The sequence below is a fragment of the Ochotona curzoniae genome, unplaced genomic scaffold, assembly GCF_017591425.1.
Source record: "Ochotona curzoniae isolate NIBS_2020 unplaced genomic scaffold, NIBS_Ocur_1.0 scaffold_2476, whole genome shotgun sequence".
Lineage (NCBI taxonomy): Eukaryota > Metazoa > Chordata > Mammalia > Lagomorpha > Ochotonidae > Ochotona > Ochotona curzoniae.
Genome location: NW_024467095.1, coordinates 2,514,309 through 2,541,881, shown reverse-complemented (window position 1 = coordinate 2,541,881; position 27,573 = coordinate 2,514,309). Strand labels below are relative to the sequence as shown.

Below are 27,573 nucleotides of genomic sequence, written 5' to 3'. Positions count from 1 at the left end.
GCTGGTCTATAAAAGAAACTATTTGAATTGATACTCTCTAGCAATTTTAACTTTTGGTCACTTCTTTTTTTACAAAAGCATATTGTATGTCCATTCTATTCAAGGCACAAGGTGCAGTGTGGGAGTTCAACAGTATCCAATTGAGTGTGTGTAGGGAGTACAGGAGGCGCCCTCCAGACACAGTGTAGGCAAAGCGAGAGATCATCAAAGGCCTTCATAGCTCAGTGGCAGGCCTTCTTAGAGAAGGGTTAGGAAATTGTGCAGCCAGAAGAGCACACAGCTGAGTCCCTAGACCTGGAGCTCACGAAGAGCAATCTGAAGGGTGTGCGACAGATAGAAACTGGGAGATCCCAAAAGTACAACGTGATGGGGAGAGGCATTACATGCAGTAGTTAAGACACCATGTTGAAAAGTCCGTATTACAGTGCCTGGCATTGAATTGCAGATCCATTCCCACTCTACCTGCCCAGTAATTCAGGTGGCACAGGAACCCAGGCACTCAATCATCACCTACTATCTCCTAGAGTCTGCATTCAAGCATACCAAGTAGCACATTGATGTGAGCAACCTCTCTACGACAACCATGCAACTATGGTATGTCCACATGCTGTGACAGAAAGAGAAAAGCTGCCACCTGTGGTGATGGCATTCTGTATGCATCGGTGACAGTTCCAGTCCCAACTGCCATTCTTCCAGTCCAGCTCACAGTTAATGTGCCTGTGAAAGCTGTGAGGATGGCCCTAGAGCACGGACCGCTATCTACATGAAACACCCTGAAGAAGTTCCTGGGTACTAATTCATTCTCTGTCTGTCTTCTTTTCTCTTCCCTCTCTCCTTCCCCCACTCTGTCTTTATCTCTCTCTCTCACCCTCCCTCCATCTCCCTCTCTGGAACTCTGCCTACCAAATATATATATTTAATTACCAGGAAAATAGTGTTATTTTCTGAAACATTAACTTTGCAAATTGAATTGAAAAACTGGAAAACTGAAAATCCTATATAATTTATGTCGAATTAAATAACAAGGATTTCTTAGCAAAACAAAACTTTGGGTGTTTGGAGCTTTGGTAAAGAAGCCCACTGGGATGCCCGAATCGTGTCGCTGCAGGCCTAGGCGTGAGTGCAGGCTCTGCTGCCTCACCGGCTTCCTGGGAGGGTACTCCGTGGGTGCACCAGTCAATCAGTCTCCTGCAGAAAGACGGACTTCCAAGCTTTTGGTTTTGAGCTGGCTCAGCTCAGGTAATAGTTGCTGAGCCACTGGGTGGAGAGATCTGTCTTCAGTGCCTCTCTTCTCTCTTACTGCTCAGCAAACTAAAATTTTAAAGAGTTTTCCTTAGGAAGGATAGTCTCGACTATTTGTCAGCACAAATAAAAAAATAAAAAGCCTGATATTTAAGGAGGCATTGCTCTAATTACATAATAACTTGCTACGATTGCTTTCATATTTGAGGACCAGATCAAAAAAATTTCAGATATGCAAGTACAAGAGGCATACCATCTAAAAATTATTTTACTGGAAAAAATCTCCTGATATTTAATGCAATCTACTGAAAATCTGAACAAACTAAGAAGTCTAGGCAATAAAGTGCAAAATAAACCTATTTGCAACTAATAACTCACAGGAGAAATTCAATGTGATAAATGTATCAATAAAACTGCATTTCATAATCAAAAATAACAAAAATTTATATAAATATGCATTAAAATGTTTGGCACCAAAATATCTTTATTTCCAATTTTCACAAACTTTTTGAAGTATCTCCTACAATATTAGCCAAACAGTATAATTACAGTAATCTGGACTCAAATTTCCAAATCGCAAAGAAAACATAAATTGCATGTGCTTTTATGAACAAACAAGAAACACTCATAAAATGATAAATTAATAACTTCCAGAGTTCAGTAAAAATGTGTTAAATCAGATCATAAAGAATTTCTTAACATTGAAAATTTTTAAAAAGCTTTGTGAGGTCACATTATCTTATTAAAGTTTCTAAGTGAGACCGGAAATAAATCAGAGTAATAAACATAAAATGCAACCACTTAGCAATCAGACAATAACTCTCTTCAGGTCAGAACTGCAATTAGTATCGTCTAGAAATTAAAGATAATAAGGACACTGTATACAAAAATGATGTGGCACAAATTTATGCTTAGAACAAAAAAGCATTCTTCAGTGCTTTTATTACAAAATGGGACATAAAAATAAATGAACTTATTATTCAACTCTAGTGGTTGAATAAATGTAATGCATAACGCAGAAGATAGAGGGAGTCATTAATAATAATAAAACATTCAGAAGACAGAGTAATGGTGAATTAATTAAAAACAAAATCTAAGCACAGTTTCTATGATAGCCAATAAAAATTATAGATAGCTTGGAAGTATAATTGAGAAAGGAAAAAGAGGGAAAAACTCAAACACACAGCCTTAATTATGAGATTTGAATGTAACCCTAGATACTAAAAGTACAGAGATGAGAAAATAGAATAGGATACAATATTGCTTTACTGTTGTTATTGTCAATACATTGTGATATCTGGACCTTAAAAACATGATCAGTAACCTAGAAATATTCAGCAGTTGCTGCATTTTTTCCCTCTTTCTGGATCACTTCTTGAGAAACGATGCTTTCTTAGCTCTGTTCTACTACTCCTATGCATGCTACATTATGCAGTTCACTAAAGTTTAAACTTTCACAAGCAAGCACTGACAACCTGGACCAATGACCTCTGCTTAAGCTGCCTTTCTTTGAAGCTCCCTTTCCTTGATTTTCCACTGTAATGAATTCTCTCTCCTGGTTTGGGTCTCCCAACTTGGCTCATGGCTTTATGGTGAACATTTTGTGACTTGTCTCTGCTCCAGAAGTCCCAGTATTTCTATGGTTTCAAACATTATTGCCTTTCTTCAGTCCTGGTCTTGTTACAACCAGAATACTTCCAATGACCCATTAGCCAAGCAGTGTGAGACAGAGCTGACACATATCACTTGAAGCACATGGTATCTAGAAGTGAATTCCACTGGCTTCAGGTATTTTCCTCTTGAATATTACTTTTTGTTTCCAGCTCAGTTGCACAGCCTATTTCAGGTAGCATACACAATTCCTCTTCTATCCATTCCTGGTTTTCACCAGTTTTTCTGGAATTATTCATCATAATGGACATTACTTGACTACCATAAAGGAATTACATAGGGCATCCTTTGTCTTCTAATTGACCCTGCATATGAATTGGGTACCAACATAAACATTCCAAATATTCTCTTCACTTGTTTCTGTCCCTGAAGGAAATGTTGATATCTCTTTGATTATAAGACAAAATTAAAACTGCCCTGAACAGTGTTGTATTGTTTCTTATGTCTCATGGCTTTCTAACTCTTGACTATTTTCTTCTGTCACCATGTTAAAGATCATTCTTTAAGCACTATTTTTTAAAGGATTTATTTAGTTTTGTTGCAAAGAAGATTTATGGAGAGAAAGAGAAACAGGGAAAGCTCTTGCACCTGCTGATTCACTTTCCCAGTGTCTGCAACAGCCAGAACTGAGCCAATTCAAAACTCTGAGCCAGCAGCTTCTTCTGAGTCTCATGTGGGTACAGGGTCCCATGGCTTTGGACCATCCTGTGCTGTTTCCACAAGTTCCTGGATGGGAAGTAAAGCAGCCAGGACACAAACAGTGCCCATAGCAGACTGTGGCACTTGCAAGGTGAGGATTTAGCCATTTAGCCATCATGCAGGTCTAAACACTGCTTTTTCAAGAGTGACTTCATTTGCTTCCTCCATAATCCAAGTCACCATCACCTAAGCCGTAAGTGGTTCATCATGCCTCTCATCACGCAATTTTATGACAATCTTATTATATTCTTAAATTACAATTAACTATTTTACTTTTTAATCTTGAAGTCAAGGGCCATGCCAATAAATGTTTTAAAATGCTTTATATGGGATCCCTCTTGTGTAACTTAACAGTTCACACGCACACACTTTTAAAAAGGCCAGATTTTTAATGATACCTTTACTGTAATCTTTTCAAAGATGCTATACTTATTTTTATTGGAAAGGGAGATTTACAGAGAGAAGTGAATGTAGCCAAGTGCCTGCAAAAGCCAGAGCTTAGCTGAGCTGATCCAACGCCAGGAACCAGGAAATTCTTCCAGGTCTCCAACATGAGTGCAGGGCCCCAAGGCTTTGGGTCATTCTGCACTGTTTTCCCAGGCCACAAACAGGGAGCTGGATGGGAAGTGGAGCAGCCAGGACCTGAACTGGTGCCCAGATGGGATCCCAGCTCTTGCAAGGCAAGGATTTAGCCTCTGAGTTATCCTACCAGGCCCTGCAATCTAACTCTCAATGATTAAGTAACAAAATAGTGTAAGTGTAATCAAGAAAATATGCATTATTATTCTACATGCATTTTTTGAGAATTACCAAATAGAAGCTAATAATCAGAAATTCATTCTGTGTATTGTCTATCAGAAATGGTTTCTAGGCTTGAATGTCTTGTTAATGTCAATCTGAAATGTAAAACAAAATGTGTAATGACAAAATGTGCATTTACTGAAATAAAGTATTGCTCAAAACATCTTAGCTTATTACATTTATATGGAATGAATATATGTTGTCGATTTAATTTATCTTCAAATACAAAAAAACATGTTTTTCTTTTTATATTAGTTAGTTCTCCAGTTTCCAATAATACTTTCTAAAGGTCAAATTATTTTGGATATTTAAAAAAATTCCTTTCTGTAATTCAATAGTAGGATGTTAAAAACCGAATCATTATTTAATTTACTGGTTAGGTGTTTAAACTGAATCAAGGTTTAAGTAATTGATTTATGTCTTATAAAATATGTTAATCTGAGCTTCAGTTTCCTCATCTGTGAGAACAGATAAAAATTAATTTGAGGGATTTTTTTTTTACTTTTTTGGGGGAAAATTCCTATCAGCAGCAAAAGTCATGGTAGATGTAATAGCCATAGTTAGTGTCATCGCCAATCTTATCCACAAATAGCGCTTCTCTTAGTTCAATCACATATTCTTCCCAAGAGTTAGGACCTCAACCATGTCTTTTACCAAAATAAACTTGACATATCTTATATTTCCTGTTTTGGATAGTGACTCTGTTTTCCATTTCCATTTTTAAATAAGAAACCAATAAATTGACAATCCCAAATAATACATTCTGTGTCCAAAATTTATTCTAAAAACTGTATAACTTTATATATTACAAGAGCTGTGTAACTAATTCTGGTGCACTCTGTACTTTCATTCCTGGTACATTCTACATGTTATCCTCTTTTTGAGGATTTGAATTACTTATGCACAACGTTGCAGTTCTGAAATGCTTCCATTTAAAACACAGAGTATTTTAAAAATCAGTTATTTCAGTTTCATGAAAAAATATTTTGTTGAAGTAGAATTAAGCAATTCACTTTGAAAAGTAAAATGTAGCCTGTGAGTGAATGCAAATCTATGAAATTCTTGATTTTGCAGTAATTCTATGTAGTTCATCCTGTAACTAGGAGATCCAAACTCACACTCTGAAATCAAGCATTTGCGGGTTAACCAACTGCACTGCTAACAGTGTGAAATAGGACTGCATTGCTTTCAAGCCTGCAAGCATTTCTCCTATATCCAGAGATCGGTTAGGCCATAATGCTAACTACACAGGTAACCAGAGAGCAAATCAATGAAAGCACGTCAGATTGTAAACGTACATGCAAACCAAGTACGACAGCAGATTCATTTTTAAAATGCCAGTGGCAGTCCAATTGAAGAAATACCAACCCAAAATAATGTGGAATTTGTTTCCCTCCCCCTTCTTATATATTATGTATTTATTGTGTTTTTAATATTTAAATATTTTCATGAGTAGCACAACTACAGAAGGATATAAGAGGACAAGGAAGAAAGAGAAAGAGGGAGGGAGGGAACGCAAACTTCCGATTTGTAAGGCACAGACCACCCTTATAATGAAAATGGTGAGCATGTTTTCTGTAACTCAGAGAACAGATCCCACGACACAGAGCCTAGTTTGGGTGTCGGCAGGATGTAAACAGATGGTCAGGAAGCAGGAAGGCATACAGAAAATAAAAGAAGCTGTAGATGAAAAGCTTAGACCAAGAAACTGTTCATGGCAGCAGCTAAGAGCTAGGAGAATTCAACAGGATCTGGTTTAACTTAACATGATTCACTATTGTTAGTTTAGGGAATTCCAAGGAATTACTATAAGCTAAAATCCCTGTTTTTGTTGCACATACTTCATTCTGTGGGATGGTTCATTAATTATAGGAAATTAACCATTACCACAGGTACCTATACTTATTGCTATGGCCCACATTTTGTCAATTATTCAAATTAATGTCTAAATGGCATATCAATATAATCATGTAAGACAGCTCTTATATGTTTATGATATTAAAGTGAGTCATACTTACACATCTGAAGGAATATTGGTTTATTAGGAGGGATTTTGACAGTTGACACCTGAGATTATTAAATAAAGACTACCAGCATTTACCTATCTTGTTTATCCTTCACAGCTTTGTTTTGGTTTTATATAAGTGGTTGCTTACTTTTATAGTTGCAAATGTCCATGCACTTAATGTTTCCTTTAATAAAACAAGTGTGCAATACAAACGGTCTTTGAATGAATTCCATTTCCAACATTATATTTGAATCCTTGCTGCTTAAAATGTGTTCATGTTCATGAAAAGCATGAGTTGCAGTAAAAAGGCTAGCCAAGAAAAACTACCATCTCAGATCCATACATCTAATATAGGGGCCGTGTCTATAGACTACCAAAATTCTCCAGGTGAAAAGTTAATATATATCTACCTCTAAAATGCCAAAAACCCATCTCTAGCATTTCCTTACTTTCCCTCAAACATACATATCGTTGGAGAATTATTTCCTTCTAAGTTACTTGAGTGAGAGACAAAGCACTTTCTGTCCATGCAATGACTCATGAGAACAAATGCATGTTTGAATAATTTCAGCACCCAAAGGGAGGAAAGCCATTAAAACCAGCTATTGTTTTGCACTTCTTAGATTGGCACCTATATTGTATGGTTTAAAACGGAATTCAAGGGATGACAATGTAGTGAGGTAGAATGGAAAAACAGTTGTTGGGGAAAAATAGTGTGTATTTTGAAGTTTTAGTTAGAAACTTCCAAAATAATTGCCAGTCATATAAACATCAATCATGCTTCAAACTTTTTTTTTTAAGATATAAACAAAAGACTTCAAGGGTAATGTATTTTAGTTCCAAAAGAGGACTTTGCTTCTAAAAGGAATGTTAGTTCCATTGCATTGTCTTTCATTCCTTTTTCTAATCAAGTTTAAATGTCAAGAATTCTTTATTGAGGACTGAATTTTATTTATAATCCATTAAACTACTTGAAGAATGTGGATATAGTATTAAAGGGTACATTTTAGAGCACTGGAACAGAGGACAAAAGAAATATGGTTAGAAAAACAAGATAAGGCTCTGCTATTCTAAACACTGAGCAGCTTGCAGGAAACTGGCTCTCCTACAAGGGGTCCAACAGGGGTCTCTTTAGGGGAGGAGTCACAGGTGTTTCCAGCACTGGCAGGCACAGCATGGAGCACCTGAACTCAGCAGAGCCTCCTGTGAAAGCACCCCCTTGTGAGTGAAGACAGTTCTATCAGGCAGAATCTGGCCAATGCTCCCATCCCACAGCCACCATGCTAACAAGCCATGGAGAAAATGGTTGCCTACCATAGGACCAGTGCTCAGCTGTGGGCCTGCCACTTCACACTCATTCTTTGACCCAAGCACAGAGCTCATCATGGCTGTTTCAATGCTCTGTTTGCCAAACTCACCATCTCTCTCAGATGACATTCTATCTCCCACCTTCAGTGGAACAACTGCAGTGACAGTCATGAGACCTCAGAATCATCCCCCACACCATGCAGCCCACCCCCTAGTTGAAATTCACTGAGCACAGAGAATTGAAACATGAAATTCTAGCTAGAACAATACAATGTAGTCTATAGAAATGTTTCGAAATTTTTCTTAGCATGATCACTTGTTCCAAGTATTTCTTGTTTGGCACTGCATGCCCAGTTATGGTAAAATTTGTATATAGAAACCTGTGTGTGTGCATAGAGAAATATATTTATAAGGGCTAAGAAACTGCTCAATTCCCATACTGTAATATAAAAGCACAATTTAAGTTTTCTTTAAACTATTAATTATAAAACTATTCTGGTTTCAAAAAAGAATGTCAGAACAGAATCATTTAAATTAAAATTAAGCAAACTCCTACTCACATAAGATGTCTGTTAATTGAATCTTGAGAATTTTCACAAATCACACTTAAAGTATATTTCAACAAATTTGTATTTCATGTCATAATGTGACTTGAGTTAACTGACAATTAGAACGTTGAAAGAGTACTTCAATATTCTAGATGATACTTTTAATTCATAGATTTTTTTTAGAGTTGAGTGTGAGTTCCATGGGTCAGAAACAAAATGGATTCACAGTTATGTCCATGAGCCCAGTAGAGTTCAAAGTTCCTCACAAGCATCCACTTGCTACATCTCCTGCTTGGTACAGTTAGAGAGGGGAGGAGGAGGAGGAGGAGGGAGAGAGCGAGGGAGGGAGGAAGAGAGAGCGAGAGAGGAAGGGAGGGAGAGAGAGGGAGGGAGAGAGAGGGAGGGAGAGAGAGGGAGGGAAGGACAGAGGGCAGGTGGGCGAGGAAATGAGGGTGGGAGATAGACTGAAATACATCTTCTGTCTGCTGGCTCACCCCTCAAGCGTCTGCAGTACCCAAAGATAGGGTACAGCAAGGAGCTCAGAATGAGCTAAACCAGACTGAGTTGCAGGTCCCCTGCTTTGATGGGTTCCAGCCCCAGTTTAAAACACTCCTGTCAGTATTATGTTTTTATGTACAAAGTGAAAATTGCGGAGAGGGAACATAACAGATGGTTATGTCTATGATAGAGCAGCACAGCTTAGCTATAAACCAAGTTTCTGCACCACAAAGCCACCTTCTCAAACTGAGAATTCTTTTCCAAGAGGCTTATTTCAAATAAGCACTTAAAAATATCTAAATGACCTATGCATGGAGCATGAATCATTTTTCAGCATCAAAAAGCAGTAAGAAAAAGTGAAAGCAGAAATACATTGCAAAAGTTAAAGTCACAAACCTAACCAGAGTTCAGGAAGAGTAGCCAGGCATTTGAGATGCAAGCTAGTGGAGTGATAGCATCAACAATTAGGGAAGACAGACAGGCATGAAGGCAGTGCACCCTGACATTTGCCACAGCAAATCGTGGCAAGTAAGTGGTGTGAGTAATGTGCAGAAGGAAACCTGCAAAGCCAAAGTAACTCCAGAATGATCCTGCAGAAAGTGTCAGCTATGGGTAATGTCAATACCAGCGGAAGAGCTATGGGAGCTCCTTGACTTTAACAAGATTCAAACCCCATCTCAGTTACCGTCATGCTGATAATTCTTGCTGGCTCACACTTTGTTGGGTCACAGTTCCTTCTAAAACACCACCGAAACGCCTCAACAATTTACACTGCGACAAGAGTAACAGGGAGGTAGATTTTGAATCAGGATGAAAAAAAAAATGTTCAACTGATTCAGGGAGTTCTCCTACCTGTATAGGAAAATTTAAATGTAAATTGGAATTTTCAGAGTCCCACATGGTGTGAATGTGAAACACTATTTTAAATTGGAGCTGAAATTTTCCATCTCATTTTCCTGTTACGTAGGCTGCGTGTAAGAGTTGGAGGTTTACTGCCTCTGAGAGGGGCATGTGTCTCCATTTGCAACGAGGTATATTCTATTTTCTCTTTGAAATTCTCTTCAATCACGCTCCAGGCTTTAACAGTAGCATCGGTAATTGTGTCAACAGACATGATCATCTTATGATGTGAGGAGGCTGCAGTGACAGAGGCATCGCCATTTGAAATCTCGTCCAAAGATAGAAAGCAGCATTGTCGGGCGTTAGGCTCATCTGTGCTTGGGGATCAGCAGCTGCTCTGACATCCTGTGCCGGCTTTGCTCCGCTTTTCAAAGGCATGACTGAGATTCTATTTCAGATGAAGGACATGAAAACTTTGAGCCGTGAGATTTTCAAACCTACATCATTTTTAATCAATATGATGATGGTGTAAGTCATAGAGTTTTAACTAGAAGTTGGGTCAGGAGCAAGGTGTCTAACTCATTGCTAAGATGTCACCTAGTTTAAGAAATCCCCAGTTAACACTCATCTGTTGAATGTAAAGGCAGAAAGAGCCAGACAGAAAAATATATCAAAAGGTTGCAGACTTTGTTCATACATTCTGGAAAAAGGTTTACATTTTGAGGTTCCAAACAGAGGAAAACGCTTCTCACCAGCTTTCCACTGTTGCTTATCAATAATTAGTTAGGTGTATGGCAGTCTCTGCATAGATGTGAAATGAACCAGCAAAATACCAAAGAGTGCCATGTAAAAATGTGAACCAACATTCGGGTAAGATTTACTTGGCTGAAATATATCTGCTTTGGTATGAACAAAGTGTTGCAAGAATTTAGGCCCAATATAGGAAAAAGAATATTTCCACCCATAGGCTCTCTATGAGGACCAAAACATGCAAGATGGCAGCATTGCAATAATTCTATAAAAATGTTTGAACTCCTATCATCCACACTTTAGGTTAGGCGTTGATAAAGCTGGAATCAATGTCACTTATTAAGGGGATGATAAGAGAGGCCTAGATTGAAAGATTCAGCCCTGGAACATGCTTCAGTCTTTGCCTCTTCCATCAACTATCCTTCATCTCTCTCTGCTTCTTCAACAAACCATACTCATGATGTCTCTAAATTTCAGTTCATCAGATTTCTTAACAATATACCTTAAAATGTGCTCCCCAAGTTTATCTGCTTTAAATGAACACACAAAGATTAACTGTTTTCCTACTAGGGAACTTTCGCTTCTCCAATCAACACAAGCCATGGAAGGACTGAGTATTTTTTTAATCTAGCTTTGTTTTGAGTTTTATAGAATATAGCTACATTTCCCTAATTTGCTCTCTTACAATGAAATTGGCAAAAGTGCAAAGTAACCATTGTTTGCACAAAGGTACTTTCTAACCTGGGTATTTAATATTCATGACAGGTCCTATGTAACTGAATTTTTGTTCTCCTGAGTCACACTGAACTTCTTCAAAAGGAAACAAAAAATGCTGAAACTGAATTTTATTTCTAATTTTATTCTACTTCAGGAAAAAAAGGGTATTTTGCATTCAAATCCGAGCTGCCAGTCAAATGCTGACAGGCCTGTGCTTCTCGGGCCGTGGGAGCACGCTGGTGCTGAAGTTGGAATGATACCATCCAACTCTCCGGGAGCAAGGTTTCAAACAGTTTGTCTGCGTCAGTTCTGCTTGCGATGGTGGAAGGAGACAAGCGGTTTCTCCCTGCACTATGTTGTAACATCTTTCCAAAATGCAGTCTCCTTCATTCAGGCAGGAAAATCACTGGCCACAAGACATCAGGACCCCCAGATGAATGCTCAAACGCAAATACTGCATCCACGTAAACCTTCGGCCTGCCCTTTCTTCAAATCTGAATAATATCCTCCTCTAGAAATTACCTGCTTTGAACTTAAGCCCTTAAATATACTTGGCATTATCAATTAGGGTTAGAAGAACAACTTTCCCTCATAAGGTAGATTTTTCTCTCTCCCCAGTCTCTTGGCATGTGAGTTGATTTGCTTCGTCATTTGCATTGTGGGAGCAGAGTATTTTCATCCTCCTCTTAATCCTTCCTGGACTGCAAACTACATCCCATTTTCGCATACTCTCTCTTCCTCAGGCTAACTTGATCGTTGTCATTTTTCCCCTTTCCCTAGCTGCTACTTTCTCAACTTGTTTCTTTCCAGTCCTTTGCTACATGCCCACTCTCTACATCACATATTCATACTTTCTGGCCTTTGCTTGTTTGTTTTCAGTTCCTAGGCACTCCCCAACTGGGAGAAGTCTAGTGCTGGATGAAAAATCCTTGCATCACTGAGCATGAAGTGGATATACTTCCTAGACATCTGTCAGGAAGGCTGCTTCTTAAGTGATAACTTTAGGGCTCAAAGCATTAAGCCATTCCAGATGCAACAGCAAACCTCATGTAGGACTATGAAAAATATGAGAAATTAGAAATTCAAAATACCTCATATACTCCCAGGTAGAAACTCACCTACTGACAAGAACTAGAGGCCTCTAAACACCTTTATGTAAGCAATAACGATGAATAATTTAGTTCTAAGAATATTCCTGTTGCCCACTGGTTGCAAGGTTCAAGAGCTCTTGAAAAACACATTCCTACACCTGAATCCCACTTATACTAAATTATAAAACCCCTAAAACTTTCAGGAGCTTTCTCTGACATTCTCCCAAACTCCCCCATCCAAGAGTTGCCATCTCAATGCTGCCCCCGGCTACCCTATTCTAGGAACAGCAGCCCTGAGGCAGAGCAAAACACAGTCCTGAGCTGTCCAACCCTCACAGCCACTCATAAAGGTCCCTGTGAACTCGGGCTTCTGAAAGGCTGTTTTTAAAGAACACAGTTCCAGAATATCAGCAGCTTCCTTCCTGCGATAGTTACCATTTTCTGAAATCCACATCATCTACCCAGCCAATGGGATGCGACTGTCTTCACAACAGAGTCGAAATTGTAGGCAGTTGCTTTTTTTTTCCTTTTATTTATTTTATAATACAGCTGCATAGGCTCTGGGGTTTTCCCTCCCCCATGCACAAACTTCTTCCTCCCACTCTTTTCCCTTCTGTTATTACAATAAAATAGTCCTTCTTTCACAGCCGCACTGAAGAGGCTTGCCTGGCTCACAGATTTGCTGTCCTTCATTCCAGGACTTCCCTGCAGTAAAAGCATAGACGTCTAAGGCAGAATGCAGTCTCTAGAGACCACGTCATTGCATCAAATGTAAGTCAAAGTGTTGGTGATACTGGAAATACGACGGTGGAGACTCATTTAATTTCAAGAATACAGACACTGGAAGCATTACTGTTGTTACAGAGGAATAGTAAACTCCTCCTTGGTGCTGGCCAGCAGTACGTGCCCTGATCTCTAGCAGGTAAACATGCAGAGCTCCAGCATGGCTGAGTGAGGAAGTCTGTGAAGACAGGCTGAAGGAGGACAAGAAAGAGATGAGATGAATCTGGAAACCCTTTTCGGATCCTGTATTCAAAAGGTTCTTTTGTTAGCTGATGGAGGTATTTCCCATGTTTCATATGGTCAGTGAGGACACCACACCTTCCAGCCTGGCCTGAATCCTACTAAGACTCCTCAGGTCTGTTTTCCAATTGTGTCATCACTTTCCTTTTTCTTTTTCTAGAAATCTAAGTCTTTAAAGTCTTTGTGATATGAAGTTGACCAAAGCAATATTAATGCCTCTTTATTTTCCTTTTTTACTTAGACACAAGTTAAAAGATATATATATATATAGTATATATATATATGTATATATGTGTATATATGTGTGTATATATGTATATGTATATATATGTATATATGTGTGTGTATATATATATATTTCATTTTGTCTTATTTCCCTTTGGTTTTTGACTGTGGTGCAGGCTGGTCCAGAGACTGCATCTGTTGTCTGACACTCCTGATTGATCTGGCTGTTAATGTGTGGAATTAGCACTTCCCATGAGGAGTCTCCCTGATGAAAACTATTATGCAGCTACAGCATAGCAAGACTAATATCTCCATCAGCCCTACTGGATTGCCAAGTCCTGGCTCACTGCTGGCTTGTGAGCCTCTTAAATTCTCTGGTTAATTTCCCTAGTTAACATTGCACTGTCATACACTGGAAGGCAAGTTGAGAGATCCTTTAGGGAAGGACATAAAATCTTCAGTTTGACCCATAAATCTTGTCTAAACGTGAGAAAAGAAAGAGTACTGTTCATTAAACCACTGTAATTGAATGATTAGATTTCAATAGGGGACTCAAGAATATTTTTACTTTTTAGCATATATCATCATTTCTGAATTTGTAAGCCCATTGTGTGAACTCTTCAGAAGAATATCCCATTTTCTAACAGCACTATTATTTATTTTCCTCAATTTATATCATATATTGTCAATTTAATTTCTATGTGGATACTTGAACTTGATCCTTTATATGATTCTATCCTTACCTAACTGTCGGCTCCCCAAGTCCCTGCTGAGGATTGTTCTCTGAGTGGCCACTCACCAGTACCAGCATGGAGAAGGCAGGTTGAGGCAACCCTGGGGCACACACATTTCCGGCAGCCTGAGTCTAAGTCAAGTGCTACAGCTGGAGGACCATGGACAACAGCTCTTTCTATTTTCTGAGACTTTTGTGTCCTCATTACAAAAGTGCTCAACACATATGAAACCAACATACTATGTGGATCAAATCCAGAACGAATAACATGCAAAAAAATTCTGAAATATTTTAAAATGATTAAAACATGCCTTGATATCATCTGCAAAGTATGTGTGGACTCAATTTGAAATATACAACAAAATTTATGAGAAAAGTCATTCCCACCGCTTTTTAATGTTTCTAACACTTATGACTCTTGTCAAATTCCCTTTTCCTTTAAAAAACTATGCAAAAATTTATTCAGTATCATTCTGGACTGCCCTTTTTTCTCTTTCTCTTCCTTCCACCCATCTGATAGTTTCTCCCTCTGTCTGTGAACATGCAGTAAGAATTCTCAAGTCCAGAGAGCAGAGCTGAACATAGAGGTTAATACTTCTGCCTATGGCCAGAGCGTTTGGATGACCACTGTCCTGTAATATGTCCTGAGGTCTGGAACTGTCATTCCTCCAGTTTGATTTCTATTCTTCACGTTAGCTTTGCTATCTGTGGTCTCTTGTATTTCCAGATAAGCTTTCCTATCTCTTTTCTTTATCTGAGAAAAATGCTACTGCGTTTTTGATTGGGATCACATTTAGCCTGTGTATTATTTTTGGTAATCTATAGACATTTTGACATTGGACATTTTGATGATGTTGATCCTGCTGAGCCAGGAACATGGTTGTTCACCTTACCAAACTCTTCTAAGTTGTAGTAGTCTCTTTACTGAGTCCACTAGATCATGCTGTCTTTCAACAATACTTTTGATTGTTTCCAATTTGAATTCATTTAAATGTTGTCTACTAGCTCTCGCAAGGTTTTCCAACACTATGATAAATAGCAATGGTGAAAGTGGACATCCTCATCTAGATCTGGATCTTAGTGGAAAAGCTGGTGGTCAATTTCTCATTCAGTATGATGCTGGCATTGGGTTTTTCATATATTGCTTTTCTTATGTTACAGAATGTTCCTTCTCTGCCTACCTTGCTTCAGGTTCTGGATTTTATTCAGGTGTTGGATTTTATTCAATGGCTTCTCTGCATCACTGGGATGACCACATGGTTTTGTTTTTCAATCTGTTCATATGGTATATCATATTTATTTATTTGTATAAGTTAAACTATTTCTGTATACCAGGGTTGAATCCCACCTGCTGGTCCAGGTGAATAGTCTGCCTGATGTACTGCTGGATCCTATTGACTAGTAATTTGTTAAGGATTTTTGCACCTGTGTTCATCAGAAATAATCAGTCTGTAGTTCTCTTTCTCTGCTGTCTCTCTATATGGCTTTTGTAGTAAGTTGATGATAGCTCCATAGAGTTGGGAACAGTCTCCTCCCTTTCTACTTTAAATATTTTGTGGGAGACCGGGGTAAGTTCTTCTTCAAACACTTGTTACAATTTGGTTGGGAAGACACTCAGTCCTGGGCCTCACTTCACGGAAGGGATGTAATTACTGCTTTAATTGCAGTCCTTGATGTGGTTCTATTTAGATTCATTGCCCCATATTCATTTTTGCTAGATTGTATGCATGTCAAAAATCTATCCATTTTTTTTCTAGGTCTTCTGATTTGTTGCCTTATAGTTGCTTGTAATAGTTCCTAATAATTCCATGTATGTCCAAGAAGATTAATATTTATGTAACCCCCCAAAACCGATGGTATTTATTTTAAAGTATTCATCTAATTATGTATTTGAAAGTCAGTTACACTGGGAAAGGGAAAGACAGAAAGATAGCTTCCAACCACAAGTTCACACCACAGGTGACCACAACGGCCAGGAGCTTCATCTGGCCAGAGCCTGACCACATGAACCATCTTTTGCTGCTTCTCCAGAGTCATCACCAGGGAGCTGTGTCAGCAGTAGAGCAGCCAGGCCTAGGACACGAATCTGCTCCCATTTACATCAGCAGCTTTACCCACCAAACCACAATGCCAGAAACCACTCCATTTCTTAAGTTCATTTCTGCACCCGTCCTGAGCATTCTTTTTCTCATGACTGTTTTCTCAATCTCAAACACTCATTTCCTCTCAGCTTTCCTCCATCTCTTTTTGCAGTTTCCCAACCAAATACTATGGTGTTCATTCCTCTATCTCTTAAAATCATCTACCAAACCCAACTCATGATCCAAACTTTCCTCCAGATCTCGTCTGATCTAGTTACAAGAGGGCATCTAGAAACTTGCAGAAAAGTTTATTCTTGTGATCATTTCCAGGTAACTTAATCAGGAGCACGTCCTCAATCCCCGACACTCCCCTCCAACATGCACTGAGCAGCAAGCAGTGTTCTGCTCAAAAACAAGACTTCAATGAAGCACTCTCAACAGTCTTCTCTGCCTGCTTATCCCATCCTGGAGGTATTGACTGAAAACGAAGCAAGTGAGAGATTCTCATGCATCCCTGACTCACAAGACTGAAGACTGAAAACGAATCAGAGAAAAAGAGGAGGGCAAAGCAGAAGAGAGAGCAGTGATGTGTGTGAGGAATCGGTGAGTGGTGTGAAGGATCCAGCCAGCATTGCGTGGCTGCTGGCTCTGTGGGCTGGGCAGAGTGTTGGCCAGGTGGTGAGGAGGGCAAGCAGCCACAGCGCTGTGCAACAGCTGCTCTCTCCCCGCCCTCCACTCACCATCTGAGCGCCTGGGCAGTTTAGGGGCACACACTAGGGAGCAGCAACAGATGGCTGCCAAGCTCCAGGGGTGCACTTCTGAGGAGTGAGGGCTCCTGTTACAAAAAGCAGTTACATTTATCATCTTTAACTATAATCTATTAGAAAGCTGCAAACAAGCACATTTACAAAAAGTTAACAATTGTAATTGGGGTCTTGGAGGAAGAGGCATTTTACACATCAGCCGGAGAACAAATATTACAGAAAATAGCGGGAGTAAAGGTAATTTTTATCTACGTGTTGCAGCCATTTCTACCTTAAGCAAGGGGTAAATAATCAACTTGGTCAAGTCCAATCCTCATTGACTGCAAAGCTGTTCTCTGTGGCCAGTTACACAGCGCCAGATTCCAGGGCTTTTATCTGATGAGAGACAGGTTTTATTTCTTTAAAAGAGACATGAAACCAACAAATTCAGCTTGTTCAAATTAAAGCAAGTTCAATTCTGACTAAATTTATACTACTTCACAATATGAGTATGTCAAAAATTCTCCTGAAGGAACAAAGGACAAGGCTGACTTTTGCAATTTTTTTAATGTGGTTTCATGCAGCTTTTTTTCTACATAAAATGATCATGTATCCACAAAGAAGAGATGACAATTCTACCGCATTTTTGACATCTAGGCAGTATTGTAACGTGCAGAACTCTTTTGATCTTTAAGCGAATTCTATAAAATGAAAACCACTATGGAACAGGAACTCACCATTTACAGGTGAGGAAGACCAGAGCAACAGCCTGTGCCAAACATGGCAACAGTGACATTTCCGTAACTCTGTTATGGGCAGTGGGCACTGTGGACAGCCAGGGTGTTGGCAAAACATGTCACTCTGGGTGACTCTTTTACAGACTTTTTATGAAAGGGCAGGCGTAGTTGATATTCTAGGAAAAGAAGTGCTAACATGAGGGCATAATGCAAAGCTTCACTAATCCATGCTAGGAAAAGAACTCAGTCCCAAAGTCTTTTGAATGCGCCAATGAAATGATTAACTTCTCTATGCCAAACTCTGAATTTTAGGATTTATTACAGACTATTCATTTAAATGTTAAGATATCTGCATTTAGTTTCAGGTATTCACGTTATGGAAATGCTTGGTGAATAAATTTTAAAATTTGCTCTCTCTCTCTCTAAAGGCCATTCAATTCCTTACAATGAGGTTGGATTAATATTAAATGCCTGAAAGTATTACTAAATAGACTTTCCCTATGTGAGCAACTGAGACAATGCTAATTCAGGTAGGCCTGACTGCTGTGTGGCAGAGGCAGTCACTACCCATTGCACGGACAGGGCAGCGTCCCACAGTGCGTCTCTCTGAGGGCCACCCTCCTGGGAGACTGAGGAAACGCAGGGTGTAGCCCTTCTTTGCCAGCAATGCTGCTCTCAGGATGGGCTCCATTACAAAAAGTGAAACACAAATCTCAAAATTTGCTTTTTTAGAGTGAATTTCTGGGAATCCCCTTCCTATTCCCTCTACACCCTTCGTTGTTTCTTTTTTCAAAGAATCATCCATTTTTTTCTTTTCTCTTTGTCCTTTTTGCAAAGAAAGATCCACAAAGAGAAGCAGAAACAGACAGAAGGATCTTCTGACTGCTGGTTCACTCCTCAAGTGGCCACAACGGAGCTGATCAAGAGCCAGGAGCAAGGAGCTTCTTCTTGGTCTCCTACAAAAATACAAGGTCCCAAGGCTTTGGGCATCTTCAATTGCTTTGCCAGGCCACAAGCAGAAAGCTGTATGGGAAATGAAGCAGCCGGGACACAAACCGGCATCCGCGTGGGATTCTAGCACATGCAAGGACCTTCTCGCCCCTGAACTAGAACTCCATACTATGATCTTGTTTGAATGTAACTTTGTTCCTGGAGCTTTCTCCTTTTCCCTAAAATCTCCTTCTTTTGCATTATCATCTGCCTGGGAGTCACTATGAAGTCCCACTTCTCCTGGTTTCCCACATTCAATCAATCACCAGCTTCTGATTGATTCTAATCCGTCATTCCTCTTAGAAGCACAGAATCAAATATGTGTGCTCTAAAACTCCCCCAAGGTCCCACAGGCCGAGTGGAGTTAAACTTATGCTTCATTATCATTTCCTATTTTATAAAATAGCATAAGTATATCTGAGCCATGGATTTATGATAAAGACCAAATGAATTAATAAATGCAAAATTAAACATTAGTGAAAAAATTCAACCTAAGTCATCATTTCTAAAAACTAGATTCCAAGAAATAGAAGTATTAGTTCCACAAAATGTTCCTCAAATAAAAAGGAATTTGCAGTTAAATTGCAACTCAAATTATTATGCTCACTGAAAGGTCAGTTCCATAAAGATAAATACAGTATATTTTCCCTTATTTATGGTAACTAATATGCAGCATGGGAAAGATTGAAAACATGAGTACATAGGAGTGTGTGTGTTGTGGTTTGTATTTAGTATGTGCTGAATTCTTGATTTACTGGAGGATTAAACTTGTGATCATAAAATTAATATAAAATATGTCCTTGCAAGAATTAAAAGAAAAATAAGAGAAGGTAACATGCGTGGGAGCGACATGCCAAGAGAGTGAAGAGGATTGTTATGCTCCTAGATCTGCACGTATGACATACATGAAATGTGCTCCATGTGTAGACACGGTGCAGCCAACATACCCTTCTCAGACACCGCAGCATACATCACTACATCAAAGGTTCCAAAAAGTCTTACTGCAAAGTGAAAACAGTTGTCCTAACTTTCCGTAAATCAACTTGACCTGAAAGACTTTGTGAATGTAGAATAGCTACTCAGAAGCATGGCAGAACAAGCATCCCGAGGAAAGCATTTGAGAAAATGACAATTTGGACATGGCCACAGTTACCACACTGGGAGCCTTCCCAGCCACAATCTCCCAAACACTCGTTTTCTTGATGATGATGATGGTGATGATGATAATTATTATTATTAAAGGAAGACTGTTTCTAATGTTCAGAGTCATCATAAGTGCTCAGAAAACTAAACTGAATTTTATCCAGTGGGAAGCTATGTCCTAAGCATAGTAGAACAGAATTAGTAACTTATATAGCTGGCAGTAATGCAAAATTTAATCTCAGGAGAAACGTTTAATATAAAGATGTGTGAAAACCTGAAGGAAGGGTTGGAGGATTACTGAGGAGGCCAGGAAGTGGATTGCAATAAAGGCAGCATTGAGATATGATCACCACTATCTGTACACATAAAAAAAAAAATCAAACCACCAAAAGTGTCTTACTGTGTCCAAGGCAAGAAGGCAATAAATATTTGTGGACTGTTGCAACAGTTTATATTTATAAACTGATTGCAACCAAGTTTTAGGTGGCACTACAGGAATTCCCAAATCGTCTGCATTTCTTTTGATGGGAGAAAAACACACAGCCTGGCTCATACTTACCACCCATACATGGCCTGCTCTTCTCTGCACCATGGCGTACCTCAGTTCTTCACAAACTGAAATTTAACTCTCCATTTAGCTTCTTAAAAAGCTGCTTTTCAAATAAGTTTGCATTTCTAAGCCACATCAGCCATTGCTATCTTAGCTCTGTCTTAATTCACTTGATTTAATACAATCAACTAAGCTTCTCTGGAGCAAAGCCCTGTTCTCCTAATAAGAATCACGCTATAAAAAAAACATGCTGATAGAAGAGCAAAACAAAGTTAATGTCCCAGTCATCTTCAGCACGTTTTACATTTTTATTAAAACAAATGTAAGCTAATGAACTGTTGTTATAAGTTCTCGCATTTTAGTTTAATAGGCTTTAAGCAGTCATGTATCATTAAAATAGATACACCAAATTGAAAATAAGATAGGCTTTCTAAAATTTTTATTTTTAAGCTTTTATCTATTAGTAAGGCAGATGAGAGAGAAGCTTCATTCTCTATTGCACAACAGCTGTGGTGGGCCAGGCTGAAGCTGGGAATCAGGACACAACGCATGCCTCCTGTGTGGGTGGCAGGAAGCAGCACTGCTGTCTCTTAGGGCATGCAACACAAGGAAGCAAGAATCGGGAGCAGAGCCAATACCTGAACCCACATATCCCAACATGTGATGCAAGCATTGCAGCCAGCAACTTAACCACTAGGCCTATGGTCACCCCAATATTAACTCTATATATTTCATTATATAAAAGCTATTTTTCATTGTCCAGGTAAATTCAACAGTTTCTTGGGGAGACCAGCTCTGGTCTGAAGGCAGAGCTGGCAGAATATCATCCCGATCAACTTAAAGCCACAACATAACATCAGCATCAATTTACAACATTATGGAATTAATTGACATGGTATTGAGTAACTAAACCAATATGTTAAAAAATGCAAGTTCTTAACCACATCCTGTGACTACTTCATTGACATTTCAATTTTAGTTTATATACTACCGGCTTCTGTACACCTTAAATTGGCTATAGAGTACTATTCAGCTGTCTCGTGTCTATTTTCATTTTAGTCCACCATGGGAGGGGAGCGTACAAGGAGGAATCCCAGAACCTATAAAACTGTGTCACATAATGTAATTTAATTAATTATATATATATACACACACACTAGGAAAAGCTATTTCCCTATGAAACTAACGGATCTCATCACTTTGGTTAAAAATTATTGATACTTGTCCATAAAAACAAGGCTCGGAGGCAATGGGGAGACTTGGGAACTCACTGCTTCTGTATCACATGCTAGGCAGAGAGGCCCCTGCAGAGCTTATATGACTTCTAACGGTCATCAACAGAAACACGTACTTACAGCTGAAGTGGCACACTGTGAGTACCATATTGTAGGAATACAGTAAAGACAGAATGGAAATAAATTCTACCAGAAAGTCCAGCTCCTGTCTTATTTTTCTCAAGGAATTTGAATCACAGAGTCTACTGTCACAAACTCCTTACACATAATTATACACACGTTTACAGACATCTTGGGCTTATGGAATGAGCACAAATAATTATGGCATGCACTCTTGTTTTTCTACAGCTACTGCCAATTCAGAACTTGAGACCAGAGACTAAAAAACAAATTCGTATGCATTAATTCCATTTGATTTAATAAAAAATACTCATAAAAGCCCCTCAATGACAATGTGATTACATTATCAAAAAGCTACTATGATCTTGTCTTGTAGTATGTTCCAGGTAAAGTTCTAGGATCTTGTATATTGTATACACAGTATGCTTGATTCTCTTGGGGAATTTCAAAAAGGTGATATAATTGTCTCTATGCTGATGAAGCTGAGGTTAAGAGAGATAAGATGTTGCTTGCAAACCTATAAGGCTATGAACTGAAAGGCAGAATTCAAGCATCTTCTTGGTCACTATTAAATACTCACAGTAAGCACATCTAGTTCTTAAATATGTGAAAACTAAAACAAAGGCAACTGAGGCTCAGAGGTTAGTACCTTGTCACTAGTTAATCTTCTAGGGAATGCCCCTGCCCCGATAAAATTAAATCATATTCAATAAACCCTTCTTTCAGCTTGAGCAACTAATAACTTGGTTGAGATTATAATGATTCTTTATCATTGCTATTTATATTGAAAGTATTTATCTGAATAAAATGAAAATTAAAAAATGTCACAAAACCAGTAAAACCATCTTATTCCTTCAAAGAACTAAAAAGGTGGATTTGGTTGGAAGCTTTACAAAGTAAACCCAGAGGTACCATCAGCCCATCCAGTAACCCCACACACCTCCTCCCGGCAAGCTTATGGCAGCGTATGGTTTTCCTCCCTTCACTTCTGTTGTCTCTGTAACTTCTAGGACAGGATGTTTTAGCATTACTAGTAATGACGACCTGTCTCTAGAGAGAGCCAAGCTCACTAGACAGAGACCTACTTGTTCAACTCACAAGCAGACAATACATTCTCCCAGTGTGAGCTGAGAATACCAAACAGAAGCCTAGATCAGGGTTAACAAATCATGCTGCTTGATTGTACTTACAAAATTAAAGGGACATCCTTTAATTATACATAATTATAAATATTAATATAATATATATATATAACATATATAGTTTCATTAAAAATAAATCCTAATTGGAATAACAAACACAACGCTTTGAAAGAAATTAATGATTTCAGACACTTTCCAAGGAGAAGAAATAGAAATCTGCTAGTTTTTAAAATGCACTCACTTGATGAAAATGTTCAGGGCAAATTTGTTGCACTCAAATATGCCTCACCACATACTCTGAGTATAGAAAATTATCTCATGGTTGAATTCATCTGGAAAAACTAGTTCTTGGAAAACAAGCAGAATTCAGTCCAATAACTGGCTGATAAATGTTTACCATTAAGAGTGTGAAACCTATCATAAATCTGATGTAATAGAATAAGTAGAGATCACACCCGGGTTTGCCTCCTACAATTAATTCTACTGATGTCTAGTCACTGCCAAGTCAGTGCACACCTCCGCTCTGCATCTGCCTCTTGACCCTAGAATTGCACATTTGACCACTGTCTCCCCGAAAGAGTGTCCATGCAGTTACTGTAGGTCCAATCTCTGATACACAGTATAACAGAGTGTATCAAATCTATGCAAAATAACTGCCTATTCTAACTTCCATCTACCTGAAAGGTGAATCCTTCAATTGCTGCGTGGTGAATAATTAATAATTTGAGACACATTTCAACTTTGCAAAAGACAGATTTTTAAAGTATTTTCATCACCAAAAAGTAAGTATCTGAGGTGAAGGACTGTTGATGAGCGCGATTCAACCATCCCTCATAAGCACAGACCAAAACATCACATTGTGCTTCAAAATGCATACAGCGATCATGGCAATTCAAAATGGAAAAACAAAGAAAAAATACACAGTTTCAATAAGAAAAGCTCAAAACTTCTCCCTCTAAAACACCAAATGGCTATTTGGTATCTGCAGCCCGGTTCACCGATAGGCCAGAACGCCAAGGGAAGGGCCAGCCGGTCAGCGCTGGAAGGGCAGCGATGCTCTCCTTTCCCCAAGTCAGGTGTTTCTAACGGTTTCATTCCTCTTTTCAACATATTTTTGTCAGATCTAGATCTTCCATAAATAATGTGGAGGCTGCTAACGGATCTGATGGATACCAAGCCTTACATGGGGTGCTTGATTTAACATGCAATGCCATCCGGTGCTTTCTGAAGCCATGGAAGGTGGGTGCTATTAAGGGTTCCATTTTAGAAATGATAAAACTAAAGCAAAGAACCTGTAGTGATTTGCCTGAAATTTAAACAGAAGTTTAGCAAATCAGGCCCTTCCAAGGAACTCCATCTTCCACTATCAAGCAAGTGGCTGTCACTACCCATAAGGAACCAAAGACACTTCATTAGTCCTGATCGCAGATTCCGTCCTTGACTCAAACCCTCTTCCCATAGTCCACCTCACTCCTCTCTCCTTGGGGTGGCTTTATCAGTAATAATACCACTACTCTCTGCTTGTGAATGATCGGAATCACGCATCAGGAACATTTATTACAAATTGTTTTAACATATTTTATGAATGATAACAGTCATAAACATAAAACTTCCATGCAACATTAAGTATACATAAAAAGTCAACTTGAGATTCAATATGACAATGTGATAATACATGCATTGTGTACTCCTATGAATATAATTTGTTTATAAATATTTTGGATATTTTGACCTTATGTATTAATGTATATCTCAAAAAGTTAACTCTTCCATAAAAATCCCTAATTAGAGGATTCTAATAAAAATTTAGGCATTAATAAAACTCAAAAATTGCATGCCTATTTTAACCCTTGTCAAATTTTATCATGTGTAATAATTTTATTTCACATAAACCCACTTTCGAAAGGTCATTTGTCAAAAAGTCATTGATTTTCAAATTGTTCTCTATTGCCTGTGGAGTTAGTAACCAGGCTCTGATGAAGGTCAACTGGGGTTGAGAACAATGGCTAAGATCTCACAAAGCAGCTACACGCATCTGTGGGTAGGAGGTCTCGCAGGCGGTTCTAGTGGGAAAACAAGCTCTTTCTGCATTATCGAAAGCAGAACCAGGATCACCATCAGGAAGCCACTTCAGAGAGACAATGAATCATTCATATTCTAGTTTTGTCACTTCTGATCATCTGCTTCTTTGCTGAGAACCTAGGTGATTTATATTTGCCTAAATACATCCCTTCGCAGGATGCAGGAAAGCAAAAATAATAATAATAATAATAGTATTTTAGAGATATCAAATTGACATCCTCTAAATGGATTCCAACACAACAAAGTGCAGGTACACTGAGTACTGTGGTAGCTTTGAGAATCAAGAGGACATAATTTATTAAAGACAAAAACAACAGAGCAGTGAGTGGACACATGCCCCTTTAGCGGTAGCACTGGGAAAGCACCTCACCGCATCGCAGAAGAAACTCTGCAGTTACCGCAGGGAAGCCGGGGGCTGTTAGGTAGCCTCTGCGTTTGTACAACAAATGTTCAGCAAACCAACACCAAGCCTTCTGGGACTACAAGGCATGCTCTCTACTCCCCTGCAAGTGACGCCAGTGTGAACCGACAGCGAGCTACAGGCAGTTAAAACGTGCGCACTTAACTTACTGCTCCTGCCTGCCGGCTATTGCCTGCCTTGCACCTTCCCCAGGGTCCTCCCGAAAGGACCAGTGGGTGCGAGAATCAGGCAGAATTCCTCCAAATACACCGACTCCTTCTTCCGCCAAGTAGAAAACGCTCTTTCTCTCTGTTACCATCCTTGCCTGCCAACTTCACTTGGATCTCGCCAGCCCACAAGAGAACAGGGCCAGCACAGTGCTCCTGCGGGCAAGTACCTAACCATGGTGAACAGGGCCTTATACTCTGGGAGCCAGCTTTGGGCTGGCCTCTGCAGGTCACCCTCACATGGCCAAATGCAAGAACTGCAGAATTCATGGATCCTGAACCAAGAGTTTCAGACCTTACAAGGACAAAGCACCATCCTGAGTTCAACAATCTGACTGTCAACCTTGCATGGATACACTAATCTCCCATGATGCTATAAGTGGACAAATACAAACACACATGGGATTCTATCAATTAGATGTAGCCAGGTTTCAGGTAAAGTAAATTACTCACTGCAGAGTCAACCCCTTCCTAACGTCCCCTACACACAGACACACACACATACACACATACACCATGTACAGAGATATGAACAAAAAAATCTCTCCAGGAATGGAATTTTTAAGCCAGTTAAAAAGAAAGGAGGTCATTCATCAAATTTTTTTATGGATACCAAATTTCCCAAGTTTCACAAACATCTTTAAAGTGCAAAGAAGAATCAAAGCATACATCGCTCTTGGGGAAAAAAAAAAACTTAACTATAGAAAAATACATTCTAACAAAACTTAAAAATTTAATCCATGAATATATTCATGCAAACAAAAGCAGGTACTTACTTTCAGATGAAGCTGATTGGTCCAATGCCCGATGATTTTGTATTCAGTACTTCTGTTGGTTATTTGATACTGGAAGATGTCATAACGGCCAGGAGCATCTCCGTTTTCATTGAAGGTGACAGGTGTCCCCGCACTGCCTGTAAAGAGTTAGAGAAAACAGTGTTAGCAGGATTTTAGGCAGATGGTCCACTGGGCTTACTCTCTGCTAAAGGAGGAGGACAGATAAAAATATATTGTGTGTAGTAAACGATGTAGAAATTATAATTCATACAAGGTCATTCTTGATAGCATAATATCTTTTACATGAAAGGAAACCCAGGCACACTCCTGGGAACAAGACATGCTTTATTATGAACATTAGAAAGTAAACGATGAGTATCCAAGTTAGGCAGTGCACACGGCAGCTAAATAAACAAAAGCTGATCAGCTGAAGAGTCAGTACTGACTACACAGAATGGTAGTGAACAGAGAAAGATGGCAATGGCCTGAAGCATGCTGCCTCCTGTGAACTACAGATGGCCCTTAGAGCAGATCAGGCCTGGTACAACGGCCTGGTGGCTAAATCCTTGACATGCACACATCGGGATCCCAGACGGGCACTGGTTCACATCTCAGCTACTCCGCTTCCCATCCAGCTCCCTGCTTACGGCCTGGGAAAGCAGTAGAAGATGGCCAAAAGCCTTGCAACCCTACACCCACATGGGAGACCAGGAAGTAACTCCTAGCTCCTGGCTCCTGGGTTTGCAAAAGCTCAGCTCTGGCCTTTGTAGCACTTGGAGAGTGAACCAATGCAAGATGCTTTTGTCTGGCTCTGTAAATCTGCCTTTCCAATGAAAATAAATTTCCCCAAAAAAGAGAGAGTGTGTGTGTGTGTTTGTATAAACATTTTTTGGGGGGGAAATATATGTGTGTGTGTATATATCAGAATGTTTATGTATATGTATGTGTATATATGTATATATATGCATATATGCATATCCCAGTCAAAATTCTGAGTTTCACTTGTTGCTATCTTAAATTCACACTTAAGCAGCTACCCTTTTAAATTCCTTTGCTCGCACTGCCCCTGCCTGAGAGTTTACTGATGTGGGTAACCCTTGAGAACACTCAATGGATAAGGCAGTGTGATCAAAGAGAGGTCCTAATCTGCTCAGACCGTAAAGGTCCCTGATTCACAGTGCACAGTAAGGATG

The 27,573-nt window shown here is 39.2% G+C and overlaps 1 protein-coding gene across 3 annotated transcripts in view; it reads right to left on the bottom strand.

Annotated features, from left to right (window-relative positions):
- Positions 1–27,573, bottom strand: part of GRM8 (glutamate metabotropic receptor 8) — a 565,201-nt gene that overhangs the window by 58,485 nt on the left and 479,143 nt on the right. For all 3 annotated transcript variants that reach the window (XM_041001985.1, XM_041001987.1, XM_041001986.1), the window contains one exon: positions 26,381–26,517. In XM_041001985.1, the coding sequence (XP_040857919.1) occupies positions 26,381–26,517 (137 nt within the window). The remainder of the gene's footprint in view (positions 1–26,380; positions 26,518–27,573) is intronic.